Below are 21,194 nucleotides of genomic sequence, written 5' to 3' on the forward strand. Positions count from 1 at the left end.
CAGTTTGTTTGCCCAATCTGTGGCCTTGGAAGCCCAAGTAGTCGCCTGGAGTCTCATTATAAGAAGCAAGGTGGGCTAGGGCTCTTCCTGATGCACTAGCAGCATGCAGACTGTGTCAGGCAGGATGGCCATGAGACTGAGGAGGGAGAAATGTATGATGTAGTTGATGAATTTAGTTCCATTCACCCAATATGTAGTTGCATTATATCATCAGGACTTCAATTCATGTATGAACATGAGTGTCAAAACTTGGGAGTGAGAAATGACAACTTGTGTATGGAGAAAGGGTCATGAAAACTTTAGCCTTAAAAGTGGATACGTGAGGCATGATGCTTTGAATTGGGACACGAAAATAGAAAAAGAAATCAATAAGTTAATCGAAGCATCATCTTTAGAAAATTACATAAAGTCTCATCTTCCACTAATGTTTAAAATCGTTTGGAAAGGGTACACTTACATGAGTTCATAAATAGACCATGCAGGAATATCATGATGAGGTGTACTAGCTTAATTATTTTATTTGGGAGCAAGGTACAAAAGGATAGCATAACTGCAGGATGTTGATTCAAGAATATATATGCTTGCATGTTTGCTTAACTTGATCATACAGTAACTGAGGATTTGAGGTATTAAGATTTGGTAGGATTACTATACAAACAATTATTGAGCGTTTTCCTAAAGCTGATTGAACTCAAAACTATATCAGCCCTTGAGTTAGTCTACTTTACCCTCCTTGGATACCACATAGATTTGGCAGGGTAGCTTGTGGAATAGATTGATCTTGCTGAACAAAAACCATTTTGATGAAAGGACTCGTCTTGTTGAAGTCTCAAACTTGAAGATGCTGGATTTGTTCAAAAGTGGTCTCTACAAATCAAAAGACCTTGTTTAGCAGGTCTATCTGTAAGGGATGGGAGGCATGGTTAGTATTTAGAACAAGTTGAACAGTCTTGACAACTTTCACAACACTTGCTAAATCCAAATCGGCATTGTACCATCCTTCCACTTCCTCTGTGTTATGAAGCTAAGAAAGCCTAGGTGCTCCCAAGATTATATTGTAAGTCTAAAACTTGTTGCTATGAAATAGCACAAAGTCTGTTTTGCAAATGCTTTAAGTATAATCATTCATTGATAAAACTCTGATTAATTGAATATTCAATTTTGTCCCCCAAGTGTCAACTTCCTTTTAGGGATCAATTCTTCCTTGTTACTGCACTCAAACAGGACGGCAAATGCAAAAAAGGCTCCAAGCTTGCAAGAACCTTTCGTAGTTGGCTTTTCTTGTTCTGCTTTCTTCCTTATGATGGTGGAAATAGATATGGCTTTGGGAATTGCTAGGGTTTGTGTTTGTTGCCATGTCCTTGGGGGGGAGTAAGTTTACTTGAATGGAAACATGAGTTGTTTTTGTCTAGTCACCTTGTGGGACTAAGAAAGCCACCAAGTCATCCATATGATGTTTTGCTTGATATTGGCATGCCACTAAATAGCTAAAACTGTGAAAACGAATGAGTTGGCTCTTATCAGATTGCAAGATAATGACAATTTGTGTGCGCATCTTTGCATAAATACTAGCAAGAGAGACACCACTCTGTCCATTTTCGTACCAGGTCTCCCAGGATAGCTCAACTCGACATGGCTAGGTTCAGTCCTCCACTTGGCCCACCAAGTGCTGGCTTCATCTTTGAAGCAGAAATAACTATCTAACTCAGTTATCTGAGAAAGTATTGCCAATGGATTAGCTTTGACACTAGAATATACCATTTTGGCCCACTTAGAGAAGCCAAGTCTCGAGTTCTCTGTTGCAAGAACTGCTAAGTTGACTTCTCTTGCTATCACTTACCATCAGGGTCATCTAAGGCATCTGGACTTGCATCCTCTCCACCTGAGCAGCCTGCATTTTCAAAGACATTGTCATCATCTGCTCTATAGGAACTGGAGGAGGAATTATAAGAGAGTGAAGAGATTTTGGGGAGAATCTGATGTTTCTTTTAAGGGTTGGGAGGAATTGAAATTCATGTTTGTCAATGTACTCATCTCAACGCTAGCTCAAACTGCAAAAGTGCTTGATTGTATCCATGAGAGATGAAGATGGAAAGAGTAACTGACCACTTGGATTGTCGAGGAAAGGTCTTCTGTGTATGCTTTCTATTGAGAGTAAAAGCAAACCCAATTGCTAACTGTCTCAAAATGATTTGGAAAATGTGCTCCAGCTAAGGTCCACCTGTATCATTGGGAAGAAGTGAATTGGCTGAATCTCCCTTGTACCATGAGCAAAATTGCAAGTGTTTGAGGACAACTTCGTGGTGTCGTCACAGAATCTCTCTCCAATATATCTTCTCTTTGACAATCCTTTCTATTCCCCACCGAACACATATGTGCAAATTTGTCAACTTCAGTCCGTCTCTGTCCTGACTTCTTCCATGCTGGTTCTTTTATTCTCAAAGCCTCGGCCTCCTAATCCTTGTGCATGTGAGCATCTGCATAGATGTTAGACATCAGAACATAAGCTCCAGCATCCCTTTCATCCAATCGCACAGCATGTTCAAAGGCTTGTCTTCCAAGCACTGCATTACCCCACTTTCGACAAGCACCCAAAACAGTATACCACACTGCAAGATCAGGTTGGAAAGGCATCTCTTCCACCATCTTTAATGCCTTGTCTAAGTGGCCCGCACGGCTAATGAGATCAACCATGCATGTGTGGTGCTCAATAGTTGGAATGATGCCATGGTCTTTGATCATGGACTGAAAGTACCTCTGGCCCTTATCCACTAGTCCAGCATGACTGCAGACAGTAAGAACAGTAAGGAATGTGACCCCATTTGGCTTTATCCCTTCTCCAGTCATCCTCTCAAGCATATGGAAAACAATTTCACTTTCTCCTAGATGGGCAAATCCTCCAAGTAGTGCATTCCAAGAGACTACATTTGGAGAGACACCCTCCAGTTGCATCTGTTTGAAACAGTTCAGCACTTCCTCACCAAGCCCCTGTTCAGCATATCCTGCAATCAGTACATTCCAGGAGACTACATCCCGAAATGGAAGCGTATCAAACACTCTTTTTGCTTTCCCAAGCGAGCCACATTTGGCATACATATCAACCAAGGTATTGCCAATAAAAGGATCTCTTTCAAATCCCTTTCTGGCAATCTCAGCATGTATTTCTTGACCCTTATCTATGGCAAGTATGATGCCACAGGCTTTCAACCTACAGATAAAAGTGACAGCATTCGAAGACACCCCCTCCTGTTGCATCTGTTCAGAACAGTTCAGTGCTTCCTCCCCAAGCCCATGTTCCACATATCCAGATATTAGTTCATTCCACAAGACAACATCTCGAACTGGAAGCTTATTGAATACTTCCCTTGCTTTGTCAAACAAGCCACATTTGGCATACATATGTACCAAGCTGCTGCCTATGTAAGAATCTCTTTCCAAGCCCTCTTTGGCAACCTCAGCATGTATTTCTTGGCCTTTGTCTTTATCTCCAATGCTGCTACAAGCTTTCAAGTTGCAAACAAATGTAACAGCATTCGGAGAAACACCTTCCAGTTGCATCAGTGCAAAATAGTTCAGTGCTTCCTCCCCGAGCCCATGTTCCACATATCCTGCAATTAGTGCATTCCATGAGACAACATCTCGAACTGGAAGCTTGTCGAACACTTCCCGTGCTGTTACCAGAGATCCACCTTTGGCATACATGTCTACCAAGGTGTTGCCAACACAAGGATCTCTTTCCAAACCCTTTCTAGTAATCTCGGCATGTATTCCTTGGCCTTTGTGCAAGGCTCCTATGCTGCAACAAGCTTTCAAGCTGCAAACAAACGTAACAGCATCCGGAGACACACCTTCCAGTTGCATCTGTCTGAAACAATTCAGGGCTTCCTCACCAAGCCCTTGTTCTGCATATCCTGATATCAATGCAGTCCAGGAGACTGCATCTCGAACTGGAAGCTTGTCAAACACTTCCCTTGCTTTTGCACATGAGCCACATTTGGCATACATATCGACCAAGGTACTACCTAGAAAAGGATCTCTTTCCAACCCCTTTTTGGTAATCTCAGCATGTATTCCTTGGCCCTTGTCTATGGCTCCTATGCTGCCACAAGCTTTTAAGCTGCAAACAAACGTGACAGCATCTGGAGACACACCCTCTAGATACATCTGTTCGAACCCGCTCAGAGCTTCCTCACCAAGCCTATGCTCCACATATCCTGTGATTAGTACATTCCACGAGACTACATCTCGAACTGGAAGCTTGTCAAACACTTCTCGTGCTTTTGAAAGTGAGCCACTTTTGGCATACATATCGACCAAGGTGCTGCCAAGAAAAGGATCTCTTTCCAACCCCTTTTTGACAATCTCAACGTGTATCTCTTGGCCTCTTTCCACATTTTTCAGCCTGGCACAAGCTTTCACTAGTGCCACAAATGTATACTTGCTAGGATGTACACAATCCTCTTGCATTTTCTGATACAAATTGAGGGCGTGCTGTGATTCCCCACATTTAATATAACCCATGATGAGAGAAGTCCAAGAATACTCATTCGGATCAAGCAACCTGTTAAAAACATGCATAGCATCCCGGATGCTTCCACATTCCACCAAGATTGGTACAAGATAGTTCCCGAGAGACTTGTGAGCTTCCAGCCCATGCTTGCGCATGTAGGAATGTAAGAGCTTTGCATGCGCTAGATTATTCTCTTTTCTGCATTTCTGCAAGATGCATATAAATGCCTCAACCGAAGGCAGCTGGGGCAACTGTTCCAAACCAGTGAGTGCCTGCTCTAAGCTCAGAATCCCCCAGCCACTGTTGTCTCGCAGTTCTGAGTTAAAATTGCTACGGTCTTCAAGATGTGCCCGCGCCGATGCTTTGGCCCTGTGCCCTCCCTTGCTTCCAGAATCCTTTCCGTCGAGCATGTCATTAACCCAACCTGGATTGTGCCAGCGGTTAATACATCGCGCCTCCCTGGTGACTTTAAGCTTGAAATCAGGAGCTCTTAGGTTTGCCTGTTAAAACTCAGGACGGAATCGTCAGACTAGCCAATATGACCGAGTACATTTCTACAGCTTAACCTGTGCAAATGATTCTAGCGCGCACTCACTTCGCCCTTTCGGTGGGAGGGTTCCGTGAAACGCTCTTGCCATAAGCGCTCCGTTCCTAACATACCTGCGAAGCATGCCCACAATGAGTACTAATTTGAGATCTGTCGTGCAGTACCTGAACTCGACGTTCTTGAGGTACTTCGAATCGTACCTTCCACTCTAAGGATCCCGTCCTGGCGGACTATCGCTCCACTGCCTTCCTGGCTCCAAGCCATCGGGCGAGTCATCTCCAATTTAATGTTTCCGTCAACGAAGGAACGCGATCCCAGGACGGCGGGATTCGCCGTCTGCACCCAGGACTCGAGTATCAGAGGCTGAATTGCTGGATCCCATTTGCGTAGCCTATCTTCTGAATGGCCGCGTACATTCTTTGATCTGTACTCAAGTGCTCGTCTTACGTACCTTAGCTCATGGACGGGGCTAGCATGGGCGTAATCTTTTTGTCATCATTACACCCATCCTAGACCAAATGGTCTATGATGGATTTACAATGGGCATCTTGGACCGTGGCCTCTAGACCCTGGCAATCAGAATGGGTTCCCCTTTTTTAGGGATTCCAAAACATGGGAGGATGACAAGTGTCCTTGTCCCCACTTGGTTCCCAACTCCTAAACACATGAAATGCTGCCATGTCTTCTCTTCTACCTAAACCTATCCCTAGTTCCTTTTTTGTTAGCACATGGTGGGATGGGAATAAGATAGAAATATGCATGGGACCACTTGGGACCACCTTTCCCATTCCCATCCTATTTCTTCCCATGTGCTAAGCCCCAAAGGGTAGAAAGTTTGCCTACTCCATTGGCCAACTGGTGCCCGCACTGCCAGAACTCGTGGAACAGCACTTGAGCGCTTTTGCTTTCGACACCATCTTTTAGATCGCGGGCGGGCGACGTCGAGGGGCGGAGGAGGTAGAGGTGGGATTGGCACAGCGGCGCCGTAATAAAATAGTGGTTGGGTCGACTGAGCCACCAGGAAAGGGAGGTCGAGCGAGGCGCCGCTTGCGTCAATAGAGCCGGCGGCTCTATGTAGCCACCATCTCTGATCGGTGGCCCTTTGGGGCCTTGGCCCTTGAGTGGAGGGGGTGAGACAAGGGGGTAGGGCCTCTTTTACTAGCCCTTGCCAGAGATGGTGGCCCTTTGGGGCCTTGGCCCTTGAGTGGAGGGGGTGAGACAAGGGGGCCTCGTTTACTAGCCCTTGCACTCGAGAAATGCAAGCTTACATGAGAGCTAAGTTCAAAGAAGTACAACCTTCTTTTTGGCCTACCCATGGCAGGGCCTAAGCGTTGGGGTGGTCTTGTGTAAACGTCTTAAAGAACCCTAGTGATGTGTTGGGATGGTCTTGTGTAAAAGTCTTAAAGAAAGCTAGTGATGTGTTGGTCTTGATGGAGATTGTACGTTGTAAAAGTCTTAAGAACGCTAGTGATGGTTGGTCTTGATGGAGGTTTAATGGTTGTACATTGGAATTCAATAGCTAGCCGAGCGGTTGGTCTCTAGGATTGCTCTGTGCTAAGGTCTTTTCAGAGGTCTTTGTTGTTCATCAAATGAAGCTGTTGGGCTTTTGGGTTTTGTTTGTTACAGTCATCAATAAGTCCTATCTTTGGGTGCATTGGATTCCAGCTTTTCTTGGTCTTTCGGCCATTGCATACGTCTTGGGCAAGTCTTTGGGCTATTTCAAGGGGTCGATTCTCTTTGTGTTCGACAAATTTCATATGTGTTGGTCGTTGCGTTATGCTCTTGTAGTCATCACAAGCGTATTTGTTTGGTTTGTGTTATGCTATTGCGGTCTGGCTTTTAATTGCATAGGCAGGAATCCCATTTGGTCTGTGTTGCCAGGGGTCATTCCTCTTCGCGTTTGGCAAAATTGAAGTGAAGACTTTGGTAGAACTTCTTTGTAGATTCAGAGGGTGGATGCTACGTTGTTTCGTTGAGCTACTTGCAATCAAATGAGAACTGTGATTGCATATCTATTTGGATCCTGCATGTGTCGATGCTTGCTTTGGTAGATACATGTATTGCTCCTAGCTTCGAGTATTGCAAAGTTATAGAAATCTCATTTAGTCTATGTGAGGTGGCATGTGCCTTGGTGGAATACCTAAGCGCTTCAATGTACTTTTCTTCTGTTGAATCCAGTAGTCCCAACCATTCATCAAACAAAAGTGTTGCATCGTAGCTAAGCTCACGCAAATAGTTCTTAATCTTCTTTGCTACCATTTGTAGTTGTTGGTTGATGATGTCGACTTTGTGGTCGATTGGTTGCGAGATGTGAGTTTCTTGCAACGGTGGTTTAGGGAAGCCATATCTGCACTCTTTGGTTCTTTTTTTGCATCCTCGGTGATGATGGTGGATCTGTGCATCATGCCACGATGTGGGCACGACATCGCTATCGATGAATATATGTTTGTCAATGAATGCGAAAAAGATGTCACATGTATGCCGCATCTACTTCATTCAGCTTTTGTGGTGCAGCAGGTTTGGCCACTGTCTTTTGGCACATGAAAATGTGACAAAGAAGGCATGCCGAGCTACCGTATCATTGTAAACATGAACTTGCCTGTGTAGTTTTCAATGTTTGCAAAGACTCAAAGTCTTTGTAACTTATTTTCGATTTTAGTAACTCACGGATAATATTATACGTTGGTCTAAAACAAAAAGGAGGGTATGTGAGGTGTTCTGTCAACTCAAAAGCCACCTTGTAAGAGACTAGATATTGGAAATTAAGATGATTATTTTTAATTGCTCAGACTACACACCGAAACAGAGGCATTACAAAAAATTTGAGGGACCGAGAATAGCCGATTGAGCAAACACCGCCAAATCATTGATGGGCACTAGATATTGGAAATTGAAGAAAGATGATTATTTTTAATTGCTCATACTACACAGCGAACCAGAGGCATTACAAAAAATTTGAAGGACCAGGAATAGCCAATCGAGCAAACACCGCCAAATCATTGGTGAACATTTGAGCAAAATTTGTACATACCATCCTCACCATAGTTGGCCTAAAGCCTAAATGCTCCAAGACCTCCCTGATAAACTCCCACAAAATCCAATCATACATTTTGTCAAAATCAAAGCCAAACAAGATGCATTTTTGACTGGATGAGTAGGCATAATCCAAGATAGAAGAGACATTTAAAAGATTTTCCAAAATATCCGAACCTTTTATGAACCCGTTTGCTCTATGTGGACCGAATGCATGCAAATACCCTGGATCCTCAAAGATAAGGCTTTTGCAATAATCTTGTAAGAAGAGTTTAACATAATGATATGTCTCAAATCACCAACCCTCGACCTATGTTGCCTCTTAGGAAATAACTTCATCAACCCAGCATTCACATCCCTCCGACAACTAGCCCCTATCTACTCCTGAATTGGCCATATTAAGAAGGTCAAATTTTGGTGAATTCTAGGCCCATTCTAGAAATGAAGAAAAAACTCAACTGTGAATCCATCAGGGCCTGGTGAACAGTCCTTCTTTATTGTCAAGAGGGCATCCCACAATTTGGATAACGAGAACAGTTGGGAAACCTTGGCTCTATCCTCAGCAGAAACCCTGGCTTTTACCGGAGCAAGGACACTATCTACAACCTCCCTCCACTCAACTTCCAATTTGGGATGCGTACTTACCAGACCTGACAACTCAGACTTGAACACTTCACCTATTCTCTAGAAATCAATTACCAATTCCCTCTGGACCCTATCAATAGACCCATGCATATGGTTCCTTTTTACAGATTGAAAAAAGGTTTTAGAGGGGTAGTCCCTAACCTTTAACCAAAGCTGCCTATTGAGTAGTCTCGCCCTTTTAGCTTTTCTTAGCTCTACATCTTTGACTTCATTTTCACACTCAATCAAAAGGTGGTCACTGGTAAGAATCGTATCCCGAGGAGCCTCTACAACGGCCTTACTTAGGCATTCCCTTACCAAAATCAGCTGACTCTCAACATTCTGGTATCTCTGCTTCTCCTACCTAGGCCAAAGCTTGGCTAGAGCATGTATCCCTCTAATCCCAGAAATGCCCATGGGGCACAGGCATCCTTCACCGAAGCCCTTCTCTCTCTCTCTCTCTCTCTCTCTCTCTCTCTCTCTCTCAACCAAGATACCAGAACATGGTCACAAAATCTTGTAGAACAAACATAGCCACCTCTCATTGTAGCCCCAAAACAGCAGCCTTCATGCAAGCAGTAAAACCTGTCAATTTTGCCCACCCTAAACTCTTCACCCCTTCTTTTATTAATCTTCTCAAAGGATGAATTGAGACTAAGAGATTTGGTTGTCTGATCTTCTAATATCATGGAGATGTGCTCATGGAGATGTGCTTGAACTTGTCTTTGTAATGCTTTGCGACTTATGGAAATCGGTAGTGGCTATAGGGTTTTAGTTTGTGAGTAGGATTTTAGTTTGTGTCATTGGAGGACATGGAAAATCGAATATGTAAGATTTACCTCTTCACCTACATGTTTTCTTGTGCTTGTGGCTCTGTAATTCTGTGTGTGGAAGTTTTAGGAGGGAGATGTCAGTCGTGATGTACCTGTCCACAAAGTGTTATATGTCCTCATCACGTGATATCTTGTAAATCGGTGCCCCATTCATCCACAACAACCCATGGTCATGTTGGCTTCCTCTGAGTTAGAATTTGGTAATGAAGAAATAGTCGGTGATAGGCCCAAGGATGCTATTGTCTGCTCTCAGCAAAGTTTTAAGTGCTTGGATTTGTGAACGTAATATTGAGCGTTTGCTGCTAGATCTGAGTCCATAAGTTTAGAATTTGAAAATTTGTCAATGTTTGTGTCTTGCAATGCATCCCTACTTGTAACTTGTCCCCTCAAAGCTGCCCTTTGTGCAAGTAGACCCATGTTGATGATATAACATGCAGCACTAAGACTTTCATTGTTTTGAAGAAGATATTTTCAATATTTAATGTAAATCGTCTCTCTTTGTTCGTTAGCTCCCATTTCACTATGTCTTGGGAGTTTGTTCATGTCTGTATGTTATATGCATGAGAATATCCATGAATGTTGGGAATGCTAGCTCCTCTACATGTATGTCTTTGAAAATGCTCAAAGGTGAGTATCCATCACATGGTGCTACTGCTATTAATTGGTCTTCAAAGTCAACTACTTGTTGGCTTGTATATGTGTCATGCACTGATGTATCTATTTGTAGTTCATCTTGTGAGTTGGAGACTCAAGTTCTTCATGTTGTTCCATTGCTTGAAGATTAGTGATGTGATCCATCATTGTTCTCCTTGTACAGTGGGGTTTGGAGTCGCTCGTGTAGCAAACCCATCATTCTTATGGGATGAGTCAATATGTTGGCATAGTTGTGTTTGTACTCAAGCTTTCGCTTTATCTCTACCAATACCGTTGCATTGTCTATTAAAAATCGGGGGAACATGCATTGCGTTTTGTCAACTTCCGTGAACACATTCACTGAATTCCCATGCAAGCCAAACTAGCCTTCATATGATAACTCTCTTGTCTATGCAAATGGTATTGATATGGAAACTAAGTGTTCCTCTATCCTATTTATGAGCATAGACGTGTTTTTCATTCTATTTGGCATCGTCATGTTCTTAGTTGAGAAGGTAGGCAACCTATTTTTTTGCACTTCTTTGTAGCAAGTGGAGCAAATGGCTTGATCTTTCGGTGTTGTGTCATGGAGAGGAGTGCAAGAAAATTTTGTTCTCTGGTTTTAATCTTTTCAACTAAGTGAGACAACTACACTTATGCATGGAAATCTTGGCAAGCTTTCAATTTTCTTAGTATTAAACTTTGAGCCGTATTTATTGGCCTTTTCCTCTTTCTTGATGTGCTAGGGTACTTGTACTCTTCATGAGGTTGTGAGTTTTGATACTTTCTTTAGCAACTTCTGTAATTTCAAGAGGAAACATAGGAGGAACCACTTGACTTTCATTTCGAAGAGCAATGCCTTCATTTTGTATATATTGTTACACATCATTATGATGGAGTGCTTTCCATGGGAATATTGCCTATCATATAATGCAACAACCTTTGCCACTGACATACTTGTCACATTGATAAGAAGCACTGACGATTGAGCTTCTTCATCCTTTGTCCATTTAATGTACGAGCGATTTAATTTTTAATGGGAGTAGTGGATTGATTGTCATTGGAATCATGCTTTTATCCAATAAAAGAAAGTTGTTATTATGTGGTATGGAATGTGATACCTTTAAGACTTCAATGGTTTGTTTTTTTAGCATGGATAGCATAGTGAACGAATCTGTGAGAAAGCACAACAAAGTTATTTCAAACAATCAAATATTGAGGCTCTCGAGTTTGATGAATTATTGAGGAGCTTTGCGATGTCATCCTTTGTTAAGGTTGTCACTCTAATGTTCAATGAGGAAGAGAAAAGCATTTGACACGTTGTTCTGTCTATCTTCATGCTTATTGCCACATATGATAACTTCAAACAAGTTTAGATGTTAGTGTTGCAAGGATATCATACTTTGAAGTACTCATTCCATTGTATGTTGTATAATTTGAGGTTGATTCCTATATCCATTCTTTTCCTTCAAGGCTATGTAGTTGTTATGTTCTACTAGGCTCACGCAAGGCAAAAGATGTGTTCTTTGTGTTCATGTTACTAGAGTATGAGCGTCCAGTAAAGATGGGATGTGGCATTGTGGTGCATAGCATGGGGTCATAAGTAATTTTACTGATATTGTAAAGGACACTCCAACGCTGGTTGTAAGCATCTAAACACAAAGTAAGTCCAATACAAATGAAGTTTATGTGAAAGTAAATCCATTATAATGATTGCACATGGAATGTAATGTAAAAGATATCGGACTAAAAGCAATGTATTTCACCCAAAGATGTAATAACAATGAAGGCATCACATTGAAAGTACAAAGGAGGGTCTAACAAACTCTTAAGCTGCGCACTCTCTTCAAACCCAATGATATGCCCAAAAATATTAATGTGGTCAAGTGGCCTGATGGTTGACTCTCCATCAATAAGGTTCATGTAGCTACAACATTGCACACATGAAAGTCTATGAATCGGTAGTGCATATGCAAAAAGTCATCCACATGTCTTCTTCGTCCTGAACAACAACCTATGACCCATCATGAAGCAATATGTAGCCCTTCAATGAGGTTACATGAACAATCTCCTGTGTGTGATTACACTTATAGAAAAAAGGCTTGATGGGGTCACACATAATTCATGATCCTCCACAAGAAGTGCACTAAAAGTCCACAAGCAGGCCATTGAGATTCACAAACTGCAGGAATTGTAGGACACCACTAACTTGCAAGTCAAGTAAGTAGTGAATTATTAGTTTGTGCAACCAAAAATTGAATTGCCACACATCAAATACATAAAAAAGCCTTTTGTTTGTAGCCTAGTTCGGAGATTAAACACATGTAAGTTTGTCGTAGCTTCGCATTGAGGCTATCCTCAGAGTGGGAGGGTGAACCCGAACACCCCCAATGAATGCCTTCCACTCATGAAAGATATGTTCTTTGCCACATACATGACAAGAATTACATACATGTAATTCTTGCACCAAGTGGATAGAGTTTTTGTCCTTTCACCTACAAAGGATAGATGATTGGATGTGAGTTAAAACGAAGTCAATTTTCTTCATAGTTGATCCAACTGTATGCAATAAAGATTGCTTCATTTCACAAATGATAGCTTAAAATGTGCATGCGTCAGACCAGATAGTAGGAACAAGGGGGATCCTTCAAATATAGTTGGAGTGCATTGCATCAACAAAAGTCTTGCATCAATGCTAAAACGAACACATTTTGAAAGATGAAAGCTTCTTGAAAACCCAACAGAAACGACCCGAACACAACATTACTCTGAAATACAAAATTGGGCATCCATTCTTATCTCACAATACCGACACATAAATTCTGATCGGTCATAGGAAAGTTCGCTAAACTGTCCTCTCACCATGACAAAACATAAACAATCCAATGCAACTGAATCAACTCGAACAAAGCATCATACTCGATGCAAGAAACAAAAGACCTGATGGTCCCCATACTTCTAATCATGGAGACTACTTCCTCCAAAAAGCCTAAATTACTCATATCACTTCTACTCTTGTGGTTGCCTCAATGCTCATTTCATATAAAGTCTGAGCATGACTCCAATCTTACCATTTGTCCCCTTCTACTCTGCACCATTAAACCAAAAAATCCCAATTATTTCTACCATCCTCTCAAACACAAAAGCAAGGAACCACAATAATGAAAATCTGCGTCACCCACAAACTCACCCTCGAGGTATGCCTAATCCAATATGACCTCCAATGCTTTTCTAAGTGACTGCTTCTTAGTCTTCCTTATGGGTGAATTCCTCAGTAGCATCCCATCTCTATGCGGTCCTTTTGGAGCGGTGAGGGACATTGGGATAGTCACTGTTGCTAGAGGATTGTGAGTCTGTATGGAGCACATTACTGAAGCAACTATAATGGCTGGCATTGTGTCATACCTATGCATGCACCCACACATTAGTTTTGGATGTACGTTCTATCACAAAACAACACACATCGAGAAGAATCCAGTTGAATGATCATACCGCTCATGTTGGCATTGTTTATATTGGTTCCCTTGTCTACATTAGACTTCACATCGTCCGAAATGCATGCTTGTCCTTATCTCCACTTGCAACACCTCTGTACACAATCAACTTTGACCCTCAATCAATAAAAAATCACAACAACAAACAGCTATCCAGCAAACTCACCTTTAGCATTTGGAATCCATGTACTCCACAAGAAGTCACATCATCATAGAATGGATCACACTTCTTATCGAACAAGGAAATATTATCCAAGGAGAAATAACAAAAAAAGGAATAAAATCCAAAAAATCACAAAGAGCTGGAAACCTTTCTGGAAGTTGTTGCTTCTAGTATCCATCAAATCAACACATGCTTCAAATTTTGCCACTGTTGTTCTTCTTTAGCATGCACCACCAACATACAAACAAACGATCCAAATGACAATGCTTAGCATAGGAAGACAAATACCACTTACCACCAAAGAGAAGAAAAAAGCACCTGATCAATGACCACTTACCATGCTTATATAAGCAAAAACTGGTAAGAGGACCAGTGTTGCTTTCCTATTTCGAGTTTGGGAGCAAATCTCTGCAGGTAGCACAGCCAGAAGTGCAGGAGTGCATTGTTTCAGATTGAGACGCCCTTCGCGGTGTGGCGAGAGCGTAGTATATGCTGCGGGACGAGGGCGAAGCCCTAAGTGACTTTATTTTTCTGATTTGAGGCCGTTTCGGGGCCCGTTTTGAAGGTGGAAGTTCTTCGCAGGCACTCAGAAAAAGGCCCTGTTTTTTGCTGTGCGACCACTGCGCGGCTAGTCGATGGAAAGGTGCCGCAGAAATTGCATCGTATGCCTGTGTGCAGAGATATTGGGAGTTGCAGATTCATGCCTGTTGCCTGTTGATGCAAAATCGTCACTAGGAAGTGACTGTGTGGTGAAATACCACTTTCGTCAGTTTTGCAGATCTGCCCGTGTGAGGCAAAAAGCTATGTTTTTTGCAGTGACAGAATATTTTGCAGTGTTCTGTAATGGCATCTGATTCTCTTTCACAGATTGTCACTGAAAAGCTTGACAAGAACAACTTCCAGGCGTGGAAGTTTAGAATGACGAATTTCTTGATGGGAAAAGGCTATTGGGAATTCATTACAGGAAATGAAGAAGAACCTGTTCTTCCTAATGTTCCCAGTCAACAGGAAATGCAGGCATTCAAAGGATGGCATGAGAGAGCCAGGAAAGTTATGTACTGGCTATCTATCAGTATTTCGGACTCCATGATTGTGCATATTCATCGGTGACCCCAAAGAGAAGCATGCGGCCACAATCATTGTTCAATCACAACGACATCTCTGGTTTCGTCTACTCCATAATCAACGTTCCATCCCAGCCACCACACAATGCCATGCAAACTCGCCACATACAATTTGCACATCGAAAATCACCACCATCTCTGGCATATACGAGAGTGGCTTAGATCCCAAAGTTTCCTTTCCACATGCATCAGCTATCACCTCATCCTCTCCCACTCCCTTCAATGATCCCTTCAGACTACCTCTCACACTCAGCTTAGATTCCCGAATCATGGGAGCACCCTTCCTATGCTTGTAGGACACCATGCTCGCCTAGGTGCCACCATGCCACGATGAAGCTTCATGCATGTGCCACCAATCCGCATATGCTCTTCACCAAAGAAGTGACCTCAATTTGGGTGCCTCTTAGAGTTAGTGCACTCGAGATCAAGAATGTGTTATTGCTCCGACTCTCAAGCCCCAAGTGCTATTATTTTGCATGAAACAAATTTAATGGATTTGATGGAGATTACAAAGCCACTTGACGAGCTGCAAGGAGCCTTATGTGAGCTGCAAAATGATGGAGTTTGTAGGTGGCCATTGTTCATTGGCTAGACAGAGTAGGTTGTCAGCTTTGGATTCTTGGAGGAACATTGTAGGCCATGCTCAGAGCAAGATGGCAACTACGGATTGGTTGAATGAGAAATGGTGCACAAATGCTCAAATCTGCACCCTCCAAAATGGAGCTGCCAATTTGAGCATTAGCGATGCTCCAACTAGGCTTCAAAATTTGGGCCAACCTCCAAAACCAACCACCGACGTTGCTTTCTTGGTCTTGTGTGCACGGGGCCTTAGAGAAATCTATTGTACACTTCAAGGGGTACACTTCTTAAACATATTGGAAGTAAATTAGATTAGGGGCAACCTGGTGGGTGAGTGAGTTTTAGTTTTAAACATGGATGAATTTTATTCATCAAGCCTGCCCTGTGTATTAGAGCAATTAGGAACTATTTGGGATGGAAGGGTACAAATTTGAGTGATCAGTCCAGTAAACGAAGTTTGTGCCATATGTTTGTTGATTTCTTTTATTATTAGTCCATATGTGATCGATTGTCGATCCATATATCGTGGTTGGTTTTTGTATTTTTTGTTGCATGTTATGGTTCACCATAACGTATTTAGATTTGTCAAGTCTTTTGTTTTTTTGTTAAAGTTAATGTTGAAGTCGCCTACAATATATGTTTCTTGATATGTGTTTGTTTTGTTTAAAATTTTGTTTAGGATTTCTATTAATGAGCTAGTTTTGTTTTGCGGGGATTTGTAAATATTTATTAAGTTTAGTTGTTCTGGTTCTTTTGTAACAAATACTGTTAAGTAGCAAGCGTTGTATACCGTTTTCCTGTATGTATATTGTTTCTTTCAACTGGATGTTTTTTTTGTAATAAGTTCCTAACCCTAGTCCTTCGTGTTTTATTATTGATTTGAATCCTTTGATTTTGATGTTGTCTATTGGGCGAGTATGTGTTTCCTGTACACAAATTAATGTTGATGCCATAATGTTTGTTGCTGCCAGTATGTCTTTTTTGTGCGATGGAAGGCCTGCTGTGTTGAAAGATTGGATGATGACTTCATTTGTAGTAGTTCCTGTCATGTTTTTTTGATCCATTACCCATGGTTTGTCTCTTTTTAGTCGGTTTACTTCTCGTATTATGATATTGCCGACTTTTATGTACTTTTTTGACATTATTTAGTAGGAATAAGTTGGTAGGGTCCCTTATTCTTGAGAGTGTTGTGTACACTAGTCCGTGTGCTTTGATGTACGAAGGGTCAAATGCGAGGAAATCCATCGATAGTCCTTGTGAATGATGAATTGTTCTCGTTGCTGTTGGTTGGATAGGGAATTGTGTTCTTGTTATTATGTTTAGTTGGTTTCTTTCGATTTGGAATTCCCTTTGTATTTGAAGTATGGGAGACCAATTTGCCGGTATGTCATTTTGATAAAGGTTTTTGTTGTTGTATCTTGCTTTCCTTCCTGTGTTTTGATCTTTGAAAAATATCCATGCAACTGGTTGTCTTTTGCATGGGGAGTGGTCCATGAAGATGCCGTCTTCCCCATTGACCAAACCGCCACTCATATTCGGATTCCCAGAGCATATCTCCACTATCATCCCCACTTTCAGTTGTAGCCGCCCGTGCAATCCCGCTGTTAGCTTTGGGTCCTCAGGGATGCGTAGATTCTTATTTGTTTGTTGGTGTCTTCTATCTTTTGAAGGTATAATATGCAGTTTGCCTTCCAATTTTTGAAACACGTTGTTGTGTTTGTCCTTCAGTAGTGCGTTTGTGTAAAAAAGGTGTGGGATTTTTTCACTCTCTGGTGGTGCTCGCACATACTTTGAGTTTAGAATGTTTAATTGTTCTTCGAACTGTTCTCCCACTCGGACACTATTTATAATATCTAAGTATTCAACGTTGTCTTGGTGCATTGGATGTAGTAGTTCGTAGTACCTAAAACATTCCACCCAAACTTGTGTTGCACATGACATTCTTTCAAGTTTCTCAGCAAATATCCAGCTATCCTTTGTGGGACTTGCTTGAAAAAGGTTGCCGCATAGGATGACATCTACTCCACCAAATGGTTCAAAGTGGTTGTGTTATATTTCTCGTAATCGCATGTCTGTTGCCAGCAAAAGTGTTTTGCCCAACCAAAGATATCTCATCAATCACAAGTAGTTTAAGGTTTGCATACTTGTGGTGTTGTCTTGTTGTAGTACATTGTGTATAAGCTTTGAGTTACGAAGGTGTGAGCCATTTTTGGTGCCATGTTCTAGTGGTTCCAATATTTCTGTTTTCTGCATTGGAGGTCTTGGAAATCTGAACTTGTATCTCTTTCTGTTTTTCCTGCACATTTTCCTATGCGTGTGCATTTGCATTTCGTGTTCTTTGTTGTCGAATAACGAGATGCCAGTTATATATACTCGTCGATGAAACTTGTAATGGCATTGGGCGATGCATTCTGCATTGAGGGCGCTTCTTCAATCCATAGAAGACTGTGGTCGTGTAAGCTTCCCCTGTTCTGGAACTTTGTCACGAAGAAGAGTCCTCCACTCTTCCTAGAATAGATGGATCTTTCTGCAGCAAAGTTTTTAATCCCTTGAATTTGTGTACAAAGTATCTTGCAGTTGTGATTGGGTCAGAACGGATCAAATCTCGTACTTGGGCACTATTTGTTAGTGAGTTATTTGATTTTATCGAGTTTCTCAAGACCTACAGGATTCTACAAGTGGCTCTTAGAGCCTCTCTGCAGAGGATAGTGTTACGAAGAATGTAGGAGGTTCTAATTGACGGAGCATCACAAAATGTTTAGTTTCAATTTGCTCTTGTAGTCCATTGACGTTCGCAGGCACGCAAAGTCCCTGAAGCCAATGTTTGATTGCAAAAGCTTCTCAATGTTGGTGTCTGCAGTGGCCTGCATTGCTGTGAGCTTCTTTCCACAAAGCTTACCCTTACGCATTCTCACCCAGCTCGATGAAGTAACTTGTCGCACCATTATTTTCATAGTTTTGAAGAAGAGGTTCTCAATACTCAATGCGAACCTTCTGTCCTTATTCATCAACTCCCACTTAGCTATCTTTTGGTAGGTGGTTGATCTTGGTAGCGTATATCCACGAGGATAGTTGCCGTGAAAGAGAGTAGGGAATGCGAGCTCCTCGTAGTACTTGTCCTTGAAAATGCTAAGTGGTGGGGAGAATCCTTTAGATGGTGCCACTGAAATGGTTCTGTCTTCATAGTCCACCACTTGCTGGGCTATGTAAATTCCATGGACTATGGTGTCGGTGTCGTTCTCATCATCACTTGGGTTCTCTAGCCTTGAATCCATAACATGTGACTCCGCTCACTGCTCTCATTGCAAGACGCAATGTGATCCATTCATAGGTGATTGAGTTTGACTTGCACTTGTCCTTGTACAGTGATGTCAGCAGAAGATCCTGCAGAGCACGCATCGTCAATGTAGGCCTTACAAGTCCACTTAGAAAACTATCTGTACTCCAGCTTTCTCTTTATGGACACCGTGACTGCTGCATTATCATCCATGAAGCGAGGGAGTACACGTTGGGCTCTGTCGGCCATCGTGGGAGAGCTCCCTAATTTGTGAGAATGTTATTCTAATTGAGAGTAGACGTGCCTCTATGTTGTTCAGTAATGATGTGTGCATTGTTGGGTTGGACATGGTCATGTGCTTCGTCGAAAATAAAGGCAACCTTTGCTTGTGGATTTGCCTCGCACAATTGTGGCACAACAAGCGATCAAGTGATGGGAAGCTCTCTGGAATGATTCGGTGCTGCTGCAAGAAGCTTCTTGTGCGTTTCGAAAGTGCTTTTAGTTTTTGTTTGAACATTAGTGTTGCACAACAGATGCAAGTATTTTTTGGGGAGGCGCTTGTTTTATAAAAGTATTGAAGTCGCGCAAAATTCTCTCCCCTTTTCCTTTTCCTACTTTTCCTTTTTGGGCCTTTGTCACTGTGACATTGCTCGGCTCCTGCGTTCACGTCATCAACATCAGTGCAAGTGTGGCTGCCGTCTGCAGATTTGTATTGGTTTTCGTGGATTTGCTTCTACGTCCTATATATCTGGCACCTCTTCCATTGCAAGCAAATAACTCAATGATTTCCCTGTCCGACTAGGCATTGTTTGAATGAATCAAGTCCTGGAGTTTGCACTCATCCTCTTTACTCCAGGTCACATATTCTTTCTTCTTCTTCCGTTGCTGTAGCGGTGGGATAGTGGGTGGGCTTTTTGATTCGTCTACCAGTATGCCATGGCATTGGCTATAAGTGACCATCCCAATTTCAAATGCTTCAGCAACCGTTACTCCATTGTACACAAACACGTTGTACGCAATGTGGAGTGAATCGGAGAGGCATGCCAAAACTTCAAATATGACAGACCTGGATGATGACACAGTACGTAAGAACGTGGCGACATGGTTGATTGTTATCTGATGTGGTAGTATTTTTTTACTGATCCTTGAGAGTAGAAAGAAAGAAGATGGATGAGGACTGCTCATAGTGGCAAAGCTCATGAATATCTTCTCAACCAATCCTTCATAACTCTATAGAGGAAGGAGGGCTAGCAAGCAAGAAATGATGTCTGTATTATGTGCTTCCTCGTTGTTCGTTCGTGTCTGAATTGACATGCCATAGTTGTGTAATTGCGAAGAGAAGTCCATTTCGGTGTTTGGATTCGTGCGTAAGGACTGTGAATGGAGCAATTAGTTCTTATGAAAGTTGTTGAATCATGCAACGAGACAGTTCAGAATAGTGTGAAGCAAGGCTTGGCGCGAGGGCTCTAGTAACAATGTCAAAAAGCACATGCGTACACTCGTGCACAGAAGTGTCCATGAACCGTACAATGTACATACATTCTTTCTTGTTTAAACATGTAGCAAATGTGTGTTAACAATATAGTTTTCCAAGGTTGGAGTAGGAGAAGACAAAAACCGAATCAAGAGATAACCCACTGCTCTTCAGTAAGCAAAGAAGAGTTCATTGAAAATGTTATAGTGAGTAGAGCCATTTGAACCATACATTTCTTTAAACATCAACTGAAACTTGAGGCAAAGCAAAAGGAGTGGCATAACACCTCTTTCATAAGTGCAAATCAAAAGCAATCCAAAATGAGGCTTCCAAGACCTCTTTTACATAGGGAAAAACTTGAAGTAATGCGTATTGCAGAGTACTGAATTACTATCCACTCGAAAATGTAATGTGTCTCCACATATGCGGCAAAAAACTCGCTATGATGCTACTACAATGTCATGCAATCAAAAGAAAACAAACTTCCTACTGTAGGTGAATCAAATCACTCTGCATCAAATGCAATCACGTGCCTGGAGATGTTTATGGTGAAAGAGCCTATGGGTTTAAGTTCCAGCAACATTGCATGAACGTGCAAGATGTTGTCATTGTAGAGCGCCAAGAAAGGTGTTTGTAAAGAAAGGACATCATCTACATGATGTCCAACAGTTTGGACATTGATCTCCGACCCATCTTGCAGTAGAAGGTGGCATTTCAAAGATGGTATAGCAATAACAGTGTGCGGTGCATCGCAAGTAAAGCAGTATGGCCTGGCAGGGTCACGGCTAACCCTATTCCCTGAACAAATTGAACATGTGTAGTCCAGCAACTAGCCATTCAAACATGTGAAATGGAGAATACCATGAACTTGCGAGACCATATATTTACATTAGACCCATCGAA

General features: G+C 42.0%; 1 protein-coding gene across 1 annotated transcript; it reads right to left on the minus strand.

Moving 5' to 3' along the window:
* Nucleotides 1-1,205: 1,205 nt before the first annotated feature.
* Nucleotides 1,206-7,316, minus strand: LOC147892307 (pentatricopeptide repeat-containing protein At3g16610-like). Its single transcript, XM_087388597.1, has 5 exons — nucleotides 7,198-7,316; nucleotides 5,258-5,481; nucleotides 5,106-5,170; nucleotides 2,107-5,010; nucleotides 1,206-1,891 (listed from the first exon to the last, which is right to left on the minus strand). The coding sequence occupies exons 1-4, from the start codon at nucleotides 7,314-7,316 to the stop codon at nucleotides 2,455-2,457; spliced, it is 2,964 nt and encodes a 987-aa protein (XP_087244723.1). The 3' UTR covers nucleotides 1,206-1,891; nucleotides 2,107-2,454.
* Between the last annotated feature and the right edge of the window lie 13,878 nt (nucleotides 7,317-21,194).

Source organism: Dipteris shenzhenensis, chromosome 17, assembly GCF_047967505.1.
Source record: "Dipteris shenzhenensis isolate YYH24624 ecotype China chromosome 17, Dip_SZ_1.0, whole genome shotgun sequence".
Classification (NCBI taxonomy): Eukaryota; Viridiplantae; Streptophyta; class Polypodiopsida; order Gleicheniales; family Dipteridaceae; genus Dipteris; species Dipteris shenzhenensis.